General features: G+C 41.8%; 1 protein-coding gene across 1 annotated transcript in view; it reads left to right on the forward strand.

The window, feature by feature from the left end:
• The first annotated feature begins 378 nt into the window (after nt 1–378).
• Nucleotides 379–13,553, forward strand: part of LOC143301736 (high affinity cGMP-specific 3',5'-cyclic phosphodiesterase 9A-like) — a 26,888-nt gene continuing 13,713 nt past the window's right edge. The window contains exons 1-6 of the mRNA XM_076616125.1: nt 379–466; nt 1,723–1,875; nt 7,598–7,715; nt 8,082–8,213; nt 9,194–9,322; nt 11,712–11,853. Coding sequence (XP_076472240.1) covers nt 379–466; nt 1,723–1,875; nt 7,598–7,715; nt 8,082–8,213; nt 9,194–9,322; nt 11,712–11,853 — 762 coding nt within the window. The remainder of the gene's footprint in view (nt 467–1,722; nt 1,876–7,597; nt 7,716–8,081; nt 8,214–9,193; nt 9,323–11,711; nt 11,854–13,553) is intronic.

The following is a 13,553-nucleotide window of genomic DNA, read 5'->3' on the forward strand; positions in this document are numbered from 1 at the left end:
ACTTCTTAGTGCCCAAGTTTGGAAGGATCGCGTTAAAAAGATTGTCAGTTTTGACGTCATGTGCTGATGTGCCCAGCACGTAGGGGTCAACCGGTTTAATTTCATAAAGATAGTGATATGCTCAAACATAGTTGTAGCAGCTACACTCTTGATAGATCTGAAGTATTTCAAAGAGACTGTTGTAGAACTATTCTAACCTGAACATAATGCTGTCAAGTCCATCCAGTTTTTGTGTGTGAATAACAGTTTCGTTTCCATGTTCCTGTAAAAGCTGGCATCTTATCCCAAGGAAACGAAAGTTCAGGCCCTGTTACTTTCAACTGAACACCCTTTCTTCATCATTGACGCATTTAGAAAAAAATCGTTTGCTATTAAAGCATGGAGTACAAAGTCATATATCTTTCTATAAATGGACGAGATGAACAAGCTGAATTTCGCTGCGATGAAAAAGGCGAAGATATGCGAGGTATGTTCTTTTACTAGTTTTTGATCTAAATCTAAACTTATTCGTCATTATTAGGGGCTGGTTCCAGTCTGACAATTATTCAACAGGAAATTCTGCTTGTAATGCTGATGCCCTTGTTTTGATAGACCATCACTGATGCATGGAAACATCATACCAGCCAAAAATTTGGTACTGACACTGTCAGTATCAGTATCAGTCGCTCAAGGAAGCGTCACTACGTTCGGTCAAATCCATATACGCTACACTACATCTGCAAGCAGATGCCTGACCAGCAGCGTAACCCAACGCGCTTAGTCAGGCCTTTAGAAAAAAAGAATAATGAAATCAACATTTTCAGGGGACACAAAACATATCATTTACAGTGGATTCTTTGTATTTCACTCAGGAACTGGTTACAATTACAATAAACCCCTTTGAACAGTTATTGCTGTATTATGCACCCTGTTCCCCCAGGCGTGCACACATGCATACAAATCATGGTAATAGTTAAAACATAAAATACAACATGAAATATATACAACACACACGCACACAAGATGATGCAATCTCACTTTACAATAACTGACACCAACTTCACACCACCCAAGAGCAGACCACAACACCCAACATACCAACCCCAACACCCTAAAGCAGTCTCGTACATCACAACGCCCAAACAATGCACATCCAAACCACACTGAGACCCCAGGTCAGCCCCCCTCTTCCTACCTCCCCTCCTCACAACACCTCAACAACACACAGATAAAACAGAAACATGAACCCACCCACACTGTCACAGACATTAGATCAGTCAACGATAGTTTTAAACAGCAATTTGCACAAATGCAATGCAGTACAATTTGTCATGCCATTCCTTGCCACGCAATACAATGATACGGTGGATGCTATACAATATATTATATAATGCCATGTCACATCATGTCATGTCAAGTCAGACAATATAGACGATAAGCTACAAAACGAAAGGCTACAATACATTGATATTACACCGTTTTAAAATGGTTAGCAAGTCGTATCTCATCTTTTGTTTTTAAAGTTCATGTTTCTTATTTATAACAGGTGTATTGTTGAAGGCGCTTAGAGCCGCAGGGTACTCGCTTTTCAAATGTACATGATTATTATTATTATTATTATTATTATTATTATTATATCATCATCATCATTATTATCATTGTCATTATTAGCAGTAGTAGTACTAGTAGTGTACAAAACAATACAGTACAATGCTATATAGTGAAGGAATTGTGTGGGGTCAGAGGTGTTTCGCGCGGCAGGCCAGGCGGGTCAGTGGGACCTGGTGAAGCTGTACAACGCTCAAGGCAACCTGCTGGCCATCTCGGGACGCACGCCGCCCAACACACCGGACACCCGGTACCTTCTGTACGTCGTCAGCCACAGCGTCAGGGCTGGTGAGGTCCTCCTCCTTGACTATCCGTCTGTTTCTCTCTGCCCCCTTAACGTCAACAATGGTAATAATGATAATATGTAGTGAAGTCGTCCTCCAATCTCCGTCTGTCTCTCTCTGCCCCCTTAACGTCAGCAATAGTAATAATGATAATACGTAGTGAAGTCGTCCTCCACTCTCCGCCTGTCTCTCTCTGCCCCCTTAACGTCAGCAATAGTAATAATGATAACATGTTGTGAAGTCGTCCTCCAATCTCCGTCTGTCTCTCTCTGCCCTCTTAACGTCAGCACTACTAATAATGATAACATGTTGTGAAGTCGTCCTCCACTCTCCGTCTGTCTATCTCTGCCCCCTTAACGTCAGCAATAGTAATAATGATAATATGTTGTGAAGTCGTCCTCCACTGTCCGCCTGTCTCTCTCTGCCCTCTTAACGTCAACAATAGTAATAATGATAATATGTTGTGAAGTCGTCCTCCACTCTCCGCCTGTCTCTCTCTGCCCCCTAAACGTCAACAATAGTAATAATCATAATATGTAGTTAGGTCCTCCTTGACTCTGCACCTGTCCCTGTTTCTCTCTGCCCTCTTAACGTCAACAATAGTAATAATAATATTATAATACGCAGTGAAGTAGTCCTCCACTCTCCGCCTGTCTCTGTCTCTCTCTGCCTTCTTAACGTCAACAATAGAAATAATAATATGTAGTCAGGTCCTCCTCCTCCACTCTCCGTCTGTCTCTGTCTCTCTCTGCCTTCTTAACGTCAACAATAGAAATAATAATATGTAGTCAGGTCCTCCTCCTCCACTCTCCGTCTGTCTCTGTCTCTCTCTGCCCTCATGACGTCACTTTTTCCTGTCAACAGCAACAGCAATATTAATAATGATAATACGTAGCAAGGTCCTCCTAAAATCTATTTCTCCTGTGTTCGGTCTTTATTTTAACGTCACTTCGATGGAAGCAAGCGAGCAAGGAAGTAAGTAAAACCAAAATGATGATGGTTATGATGACCTTCCTCTTCTTCGTTCGCGGGCTGCAACTCCCACGTTCACTTGTATGTAAACGAGTGGGCTTTTACGTGTATGGCCGTTTTTACCCCACCATGTAGGCAGCCATACTCCATTTTCGGGGGTGTGCATGTTCTTGTTTCCGTAACGCACCGAACGCTGACGTGGGTTACAGGATCTTTAACATGCGTATTTGATCTGCTTGCGTACACACGCGAAGGGGGTTCAGGCACAAGCAAGTCGGCACTTATGTTGACCTGGGAGATCGGAAAAAAACCTCCACCCTTCACTCACCAGGCGCCGTTACCGAGATTCGAACCCGGGACCCTCAGATGGAAAGTCCAACGGTTTAATGGCTCGGATATTGCGCCCATGATGATGATAATAATAATGATAATCATTGATAATAATGATGATGATGACGACGACGAGAACAACTACTACTACTACTAGTACTACTACTGCCACCCCAATAATGTTAACACTTGTACATTGTTGGCGAGGTCCTCCTTTTCTCTCCGTCTCTCCTGTGTTGGGTCTCACTTTCATGGATCACTCGTTTCTTTGTTTCACTGTGTGTGTGTGTGTGTGTGTGTGTGTGTGTGTGTGTGTGTGTGTGAGGGGAGGGGGTAAATATCTCACATCTTCCTATTTTCCAGTTAATCGTGATTCTGTTATCAAGTTACAAGGGGCAAACACTTCCAGAGGTCGTGACAGGAGGTCACTGTTATAGTCACTGTGTATGGCTCCCATGTGTCGAATGGAGCGACTGAGCGATCGAGCAGAAAAGAGAAAGAGAGAAAAGAAGACTGAAAAAAAAAAAAGACCCGAAAAAACAACTGACCAACCAAATAGACAAAAACAAAAAAAGTCGATGTGTGTTGTTGGTGCACATCCAGATAACGAGTTAATCCAACTGTATGTCAGCAGGGCTTTGGAAGAGGACCTTTATTTCTGTCTTCTTTCTTTCTTTCTTTTCCCCGTCATTTGACGCTGAGCTTGCTGTGTGTGCAGGGAAGAAACACTCAGTCCCAGAACTGGAAAACGTTGAGAAAACAATTACTGTCATCAAACAAAGGTCATTTATCTTTTGTTTGCAATGTGTGTGTGCGCGCATGTGTACGCGTGCGCGTGCATGCATATACACGTGTGTGCATGTACACGTGCAGGCATGTGCGCGTGTCCATGATAAACTTAAAGAATGTACTACCGGGAACAGCACAGAGAGCATTTAACGTTTCAACAACCACTTTACAGTATTGTCTGTGTTTTTCCATCTTGTTCACGGAGTTTTAGCATGGTCATCTTACAGACTGAGGCATTCGATAATATCAGTCATTTCTGTGAATCATTTTGAGTGAAAACAGCTACTAATTCTTGCTTCAGTTTATGGAGGAAGGTAGGTCCCCTTCTACCCGTGAAATTTTGAAGCGGTTGGACGAGCTAGTTGCCTCAGCCAGGATGAACTTCAAACCAAAAAAATCACGGAGCACTGCGTAAAGGAAAGGAAGCTGAAACTGTCACATTCACTGTAGCCAACCAAGCCATTCCAGCGGTGTCAGATGTACCAGTCAAGAGCCCTGGAAGATGGTATGAGTCCCTGAAAGACACAAAAAGAGAAAAGGAACCAAGCAGACAACAGAAGAAGGCCTGCATATCATAGACCAGTGTGGCTTTCCAGAAAATGGAAAGTGAGGGAGGCAGTCAGTGCAGCGAAAGAAAGTTTCAAGACAAAGGAAATAATAGGATACACCCAAACCAACAGGCAGGGCCTGGGATCGACAAAAATGGAATGGTGGTCCAAGGCAAGGGAAAAGCAAAAAGAGACATGATCATACAAGAGATCAATAAGGAAGAGGATGAGAAAAGGGTCCAGATGGCAGTCCAGCAAGGCCAGTGGACAATATGGACAAATGCACTCCGAAGGAGCCTCAGCTGGAGCTACATGTGGAACAAGGCCCCTCTGAGGATCAGCTTCATCCTAAGATCTGTGTACGACATCTTTCCCTCGAATACAAACTTGGTGAAATGAGGGAAAGCAGAGGACCTGCGTGCCCACTCTGCCATGACAAACAGTGGAACATGTCCTCAGCTCATGCAAAGCAGCGTTGAGCCAAGGACGGTACGCATGGAGGCACAACAAAGTGCTAAAAGAAATTGCACACGTGGTGAGCACTGTCCAAGGAACACCCACACCACCAGAAGTTCCTCTCTGCAAAAGGCAATAAAGAAGTCTGGCCAAGAACAGCTGTAACATCCAAAATATGGAAACGTGGGCTGCTTGATGGTGCCGAAGATTGGGAATGCACAGCTGACCTATCGGAGGGGAAGAAACACCCGGAAATCATCAGCAAGAGCGGCATGAGACCTGGCATAATATTCCAATCCAAGACAATGAAACAAGCGATTCTGACTGAGCTGACTGTACCATATGAAAGCAGAATACAGGAAGCACACATCTAAAAGATCGAGAAGTATGCTAGTCTAACCAGCAGCCTGAGAGAGTCTGGCTTCCAAGCCAAAGTCCTCACTATGGAGATTGGTGCAAGAGGGTTTGTGAGCGCAACTGCCAACAGCCTCATGAAACAGCAAGTGCCAACAGCCTCATGAAACAGCAACTGCCAACAGCCTCATGAAACAGCTGTCGATTTCTGACAGAGAGAAGACAAGGACTCTCAGGGCAATGGCAGAAGCAGCAGGAAAAAGTTCCAGGTGGATCTAGTCGACACAGACTAGGCGTACCATGGCTCAGCGGTTAAAACGTCTACCAGAAAAGGTGACTCAGTCCAGAAGTGGCGACCACCCTGGAGGCGCAGGCTCGAACCAGCTGAGGACCAGGGGGGGAAAAAGACAAAAAAAAAAAAGAAAAAAAAAGCGGCAATACAAGGGCATCCAGAAGTCATGACCTGGGTGCGGCCCGGCCCCCTTAGAGTGTAAGGAGTTAAGGGCCGAAACACTTGACTGATGGGGGCTTCTTCTCTGAAGACCTTGTACTGTCCATCTCTCCCCAGAGTTTCTCATCACTTTAATGTAGCACTATTCATGTTCCTTGAGTGTTGAAGACAGAGAAAGAGGATGACTCCTTTGCTTGTTATGCTCACTGTATTGTTATTCATCAAGATCCATGTTTACTGCAACAGGATCCATGATTACGACACCAGGATCCACGTTTACTTCACAAGGATCCATGTGTATTGCACCATAATCCATGTTTACTACACCAGGATCCACAAGGATCCATGTTTACTAACCAGGACCCACGTTTACTACATCATAATTCATGTTTACAACATCACAACCAATGTTCACTGTACTATGTATACACCACCATCATCCGTGTTTACTCAATCAGCATCCATGTTTACTACGTCATGATCCATGTTTGCTATATCATAAACAATGTTTACTACGTCATGATCCATGTTTGCTATATCATAAACAATGTTTACTACGTCATGATCCATGTTTGCTATATCATAAACAATGTTTACTACGTCATGATCCATGTTTGCTATATCATAAACAATGTTTACTACGTCATGATCCATGTTTGCTATATGATAAACAATGTTTACTACGTCATGATCCATGTTTGCTATATCATAAACAATGTTTACTACGTCATGATCCATGTTTGCTATATCATAAACAATGTTTACTACGTCATGATCCATGTTTGCTATATCATAAACAATGTTTACTACGTCATGATCCATGTTTGCTATATCATAAACAATGTTTACTACGTCATGATCCATGTTTGCTATATGATAAACAATGTTTACTACGTCATGATCCATGTTTGCTATATCATAAACAATGTTTACTACGTCATGATCCATGTTTGCTATATCATAAACAATGTTTACTACGTCATGATCCATGTTTGCTATATCATAAACAATGTTTACTACATCAAGATCTATGTTTACTTCGCGGTGATCTATGTTTCCTATATCATGACCTATGTTGATTACACCATGATCCAGATTTACTACAACATGATCTATGTTTACTACAACACCATTATCTGCGGAGTTTTCAACATTGTTAAAAATGTTTACTACGCTACAATCCATGTATACTACACCATGATCCATGTGTACTACATGTTTTCTGTCCATGCTGACAGACTACACCACGATCCATGTGTACTACATGTTTACTATCCATGCTGACAGACTACACTATGATCCATGTGTACTACATGTTTACTGTCCTTGCTGACAGACTACACTATGATCCATGTGTACTACATGTTTACTGTCCTTGCTGACAGACTACACCATGATCCATGTGTACTACATGTTTACTGTCCTTGCTGACAGACTACACTATGATCCATGTGTACTACATGTTTACTGTCCATGCTGACAGACTACACCATGATCCATGTGTACTACATGTTTACTATCCATGCTGACAGACTACACTATGATCCATGTGTACTACATGTTTACTGTCCATGCTGACAGACTACACCATGATCCATGTGTACTACATGTTTACTGTCCATGTTGACAGACTACACTATGATCCATGTGTACTACATGTTTACTGTCCATGCTGACAGACTACACCATGATCCATGTGTACTACATGTTTACTGTCCATTCTGACAGACTACACTATGATCCATGTGTACTACATGTTTACTATCCATTCTGACAGACTACACCATGATCCATGTGTACTACATGTTTACTATCCATTCTGACAGACTACACTATGATCCATGTGTACTACATGTTTACTGTCCATGCTGACAGACTACACTATGATCCATGTGTGCATTTTGATGAATCTCTTCCCCCGTATTTCTCCTATGTGCTGGAAACGTACGAACCATGCAGAATGCTCCAGAAAGATCCAGTCCCAAGAACTAATTCAAAATGTGCAAGGAAAAGGCCTTTTAGGGCTCAAGTTCCACAAGTTTGGAATTCTTTACCATCGTCCCTCAGAAATTCTCCTAATGTCCAGTCCTTTAAGTCAGATCTGAAAACACACCTTTTCCGCAAACATTTCTGTACTCAGCACAATGCATAGTCCAAAGTCTGTTTGCCACATGGAGTTCTACGCCAGAGATATTGTAATGCTTATGTAATCCTGTTTTAGTGCAGTTGATATCTAATATGTATGTGTGTGTGTGTGTGTGTGTGTGTGTGTGTGTGTGTGCACGACATGCGTACTGTCCATGCTGACAGGCTGCAGAAGCTGGAGAAGTCCCTGCCCAAGGGGGACCACTCTCAGTGCCCCGCACTGAAACGGCTCCACGCCAAGATGGACAGCCTGACACAGAGACTGGAGGTCACCCCTCACTCTTCTAGCTCCGGCTGGTTGGCTGGTTGCTGGCTGACTGGATGCATTTGTCAGTCTGTCTGTCAGTCTACCAATCTACCAGTTTGCATTTGTCAGTCTATCAAATTGTCTGTCTGCATTCGTCAGTCCATCCAACTGGGAAAGCTTTCCCAGGAATGATAACAAATCAGAACAGGTTGACACACACGCAAAATTAAAATTTCTTCATGCTGCTAGTTGTTAACAAAGGTTTTTCAGTCAGTGGATCTGTTATTTTATAGGTCTGTCAGTGTATTAGTCTATTTGTCTCTTAGCCTGCCAGTCTATCTGTCAGTCTGTTTGTCTGTCAGTCTGTAAATCTCTGTCTGCTTGCCTGTCAGTCTGTTAGTCTGTCAGTCCTCATGTCAGTCGTACCTCCCCCCATCCACTTGTTTTATTTTGTTGTTTTGGCTGGTTTGTCTCCCCGTACAGTCTGTCTGTCTGTCCATCTGTCTGTTTAGATAGATAGATAGATAGATAGATCAGTGATGTGACAGGGCATGGGACATCTCTGCTGGCTGGGACTGTTCAAGAACATGGACATGGCGCCATTGATAGATAGATAGATAGATAGATCAGTGATGTGACAGGGCATGGGACACCTCAGCTGGCTGGGACTATTCAAGAACATGAAGGACATAGACAGATAGATATATAGATAGACAGATAGATGATGTGACAGGGCATGGAACATCTCAGCTGGCTGGGACTGTTCACGAACATGAAGGACATAGATAGATAGATAGATAGATAAACAGATAGATGATGTGACAGGGCATGGAACATCTCAGCTGGCTAGGACTGTTCAAGAACATGAAGGACATAGATAGATAGATAGATAGATAGATAAACAGATAGATGATGTGACAGGGCATGGAACATCTCAGCTGGCTAGGACTGTTCACGAACATGAAGGACATAGATAGATAGATAGATAGATAAACAGATAGATGATGTGACAGGGCATGGAACATCTCAGCTGGCTAGGACTGTTCAAGAACATGAAGGACATGCGGCCTTCTCACTGTCTGAGGACTCTCAAGGGACAGCAGACTATGCTCAGCGCTGACCAAAACCACTTGGTATACGACAAGTTCATGGCCATGACGTAAGTCTGTGTGTGTGTGTGCGGGGGAAATGAAATCAAATTGTGACTATACAAGCGTACTTGGGGTAGGGGGATGAGGTGGGGGAATTTGAATGGGCGTCTGAGTGCATGCATGGATGTATGTAGGGAGTGGGTGGGTGATACACGTATGTGAGTATGTGTGTGCGTTAAAACATTTTTTGAGATATTGATATTAATGAAACTTGGTAAATTGATTTGTCAGATATGTTCTTTCTAAATTCATATCACTGGTTTTTGACTCACTTGTGTAAACAAAGTGAGTCTATGTTTTAACCCGGTGTTCGGTTGTCTGTGTGTGTGTGTGTGTGTGTGTGTGTTTGTGTGTCCATGGTAAACTTTAACATTGACATTTTCTCTGCAAATACTTTGTAAGTTGACACCAAATTACGCATACAAATAGGAAAAATTCAGTTCTTTCCAGTCAGCTTGTTTAAAACAATATTGCACCTCTGGGATGGGCACAAAAGAAAGAGAGAAAAAAAAAGCCAAATTACATGCAAACTGCATTTACTGTTATATTTATATTTTTTGTATTCTCTAAACTTGGCACTTTGATCTGATATTCTGACACAACAACAAGAACAGTCATTATTATCATTTTTTTGTTCAAACAGGAACTTCTTTTGCTAAGCATGGAAGTTTTATTTATTTTGCAAACGTTTTGGTGCAGGTAGTAAAAAAGGGAAATTACTCTGTAATTAATGCTAGGGGGCTTAATTTGTTTTAAACTGATCTTTCTCATCTTAAACATTACATTTTGAAATTATACTCAATACATAAAAAGCTTGTGTGTTTTACTCTCAGTGTACAGGGCTTTCACTATGTTCATTCGCCCAAGTAGTCTTTTTTTCGGAAAATACTAAAATCAATGCGACGAGTGGACTTTACAGATCTGTTGGCTGAGCCCTGAAGGTCATGGGCAAAAATCAATTGCGTACACATATTTATACACATTCAAAGTGCGTGCTCATATTCTTCGCGAACGCGAACGACGCCATTTTGTTTCAAGTTGTTGACCTGCCCGTTCAATCCTATATTCAATCGACAATACACGATAACATGTGATACAAAGTTGGAGAAGGAGACCGTTAAATATTTATTCAGAGAAAGATTTGTGAACGCCTCATCACTTACTGGATTATGCCCCAAACTGCCATAAAAATATCCACAGAATCAGTCGGAATTCACAGTTAAAAATTGTAAACCAGTTAATACCCTTGAACTGATCACGATGAAAAGAAAAAATTTCCAGTCTTGACTTTTCTCAAAATGAAGTTCTTTTCACTTCTTACGACGTTTAGAAGTACTTGTACTTGGCTCTACATATTATTAGTTTAACAAAATACTAAATTTTCATATCAACTTTAAAACTATAAAACTAGAATGAACATAAAAGAAATTGAATCGACCGTGTCGTACTACATTCCCGGCGGGTGTAACTAAACTTGTACATCTATCTAGATCTAGTGAAAACGGCTAAATGTTGCAGTGTGATTGCTGCGATAGCCATTAAAAAGAATTTTTCATTGCCCTTAAAGATTTTTTGAATGCCCAAGATACACCAGAATAATATGATTTAAACAGCATTCTCACTGCGAATACCGCAATTGATTTATCGCCCTTTATAAAAGTTTGTTGAAATGTTAAATTTTAGAACGTCAGTTCAAGAGCCACTTAGTGTAATGGATAAGGCAGTTTCTTCTCACCCGAACACGCGGGGTTCGAATGTGGTTAGGATTTTTTTTTCTTTTTCTCTTCTTTTTCTTTTTTTTTTTTTTTAACGCGCAGCTTTATAATAAAATACAGAACACATTTTAACGATTAGAATTTTTTTTTAAAGTGTATCACAAGTGAGTCTTGAAGGCCTTGCCTCTCTTGGTTTTTTTTTCTTTTTTTTTTTTTTCTTCTCAAATTAGACTTTCTTTGTGTTGCTCAGTTAATATTTATTCAAATGGTTGCGAAAATGTCAGTACAACAAAAAGTTAATCTGACAATAAATGGTTTCAGTCAGTCAGTCAGTGTGTGTGTGTGTGTGTTTGTGTTTGTATGATGGGGTGTGTGTGTGGTGATGTGTGTGTGATGGGATGGTGTGTGTGTGTGTGTGTGTGATGGTGTGAATGTGTGTGAGATGGTGTGTGTGTGTGTGTGAAATGGGTGGGTGTGTCGTGTGTGTGAAATGGTGTGTGTGTGTGTGATGGTGTGTGTGTGTGTGTGTGTGTGTGTGTGTGTGACGTTGTATGATGGTGTGTGTGTGTGATGGTGTGTGTGTGATGATGATGGTGTGCGTGTGTGTGTGTGTGTGTGTGTGAGGGTGTGTGTTTGTGTTTGTGTGATGGTGTGTGTGTGTGTGTGTGTGTGTGTGTGACAGCAAAGTGCAGCTGTCCTCAGAGGTGAGGGAAGAACTGAGGAAGACCAGGTTCGACAACTGGCAGTGGGACTTCCCGGAAATGTTGGTCTTGCTGCGTCAGATGTTTATTGATCTGCGTTTGATCTACACCTTTAACATACAGGTGTCACTATGACAGGATGTGTGTGTGTGTGCGTGTTTGTGTGTGTGTGTGTGTGTGTGTGTGTGTGTGAAAGAATTAAAACAACAACAACAAAAAAAAAACCAATAACAAAACCAACCGATCCAAGCTTCCTAACCGAGGGGAAGTAATTGATGCGGGAGATCATCAATGTAAAACCACCTGATTGGTTTTCTTCAAGAGTTGTTTTCCTTGGATATTCGGAATGAAGCTTGTTCGTACTTGTAAGCAAACCATTGGAAGTCAGCTTGTATGGTTGACATTTAGAGAATTGATGCGGCACACACACACATACACACACACACACACACACACACACACACACACACAGAGAACGAACACACACACACACACACACACACACACACACACACACACACACACAGAACGAACGGACGAAATTTGATTTCAAGAGGGCGAGGGAATAAGCATGGTTACATTTTAACCTCCAGCCCTCTGGGACAACAACAACAAAAACGACAAAAAAAAAAAGAAGAAAAAAAGGTGGTGGGGGTTAGAAAAAATGCACGCACAAAAGCAAATTCTTCACACACACACACACACGCACACACCTCTTTCCGTCTAAAAACACTTTTAGTGAATAGACGTTAAACTGAAGATAAAAACACAGTAAGGATGCACACCACACCATTATAATTTTATACAACAATAATCATATGCATAATACCATGTACAAATGATACAGTAATGAAGAATAGAGGAAGCAAAAATGAAGAGGAGATCTGAGAATAAGAAAGACTAAAAAAAAAAATAAAAAAATAAAAAAGAAAGAGAAAGAAGAAGAAAGACCGGGTGGAGAAATAGACAGACAGACAGATGGACAGACAGACAGATGGACAGGCGAAAACGCAATCATTAATAATCAATTTGAAATTGTGGATATCATCATCATAACAATGTAAAGCACGTTTACAGGTTTTTCTTGAGATGTGCACGATATGTGTTTTTTAAAATATAGAGATGCTTTTAAGTGTGTTCACTTTTATACATGATGAATCTCATTCCATAAGCACCCCTCTGAGTAAGAAAGACTAGATTTGAATAGACCAATCCTTGGAAGCTGTACAGAAATCTTGTGAATAGGTAAGGTATGTGTGTTTGATGGTGTGTGTGTGTGTGTGTGTGTGTGCGCGCGCACTAAAAACAAACAAAATGTCAACCCCATCCGCACCCCCCCCCCCAACACACACACAAACACACCATTCTCATTGCTATGTGTGATGGTGTGTGTGTGTGGTGTGTGTGTGTGTTTTGTGCGAGTGTGATGGTGTGTTAGTGTGTGAGTGAGTGTGTGATAGTGTGTATGGTGGTGTGTGTGTGTGTGATGGTTTGTCAAGGTGTGTGTGATGGTGTGATAATGCGTGTGATGGTGCGAGTAATGGTGTGTGTAATGGTTTATGTGTGATGGTGTGAGTAATGGTGTGTTTAATGGTTTGTATGTGTGGTGGTGTGTGTAATGGTTTGTGTGTGTGGTGGTGATTGTGATGGTGTGTCATGGTGTATGTCATGGTGTGTGTGTTAGTGACGGTGTGTGTGATCGTGTGTCATCGTGTGTGTCATTGTGTGTGATGGTGTGTCATGGTAGGTGTGACGGTGTGTGTGGTGGTGGTGTGACGGTGTGTGTGGTGGTGTGACGGTGTGTGTGGTGGTGTCAGTGATGA

Source organism: Babylonia areolata, chromosome 28 (genome assembly GCF_041734735.1).
Source record: "Babylonia areolata isolate BAREFJ2019XMU chromosome 28, ASM4173473v1, whole genome shotgun sequence".
NCBI lineage: Eukaryota > Metazoa > Mollusca > Gastropoda > Neogastropoda > Buccinidae > Babylonia > Babylonia areolata.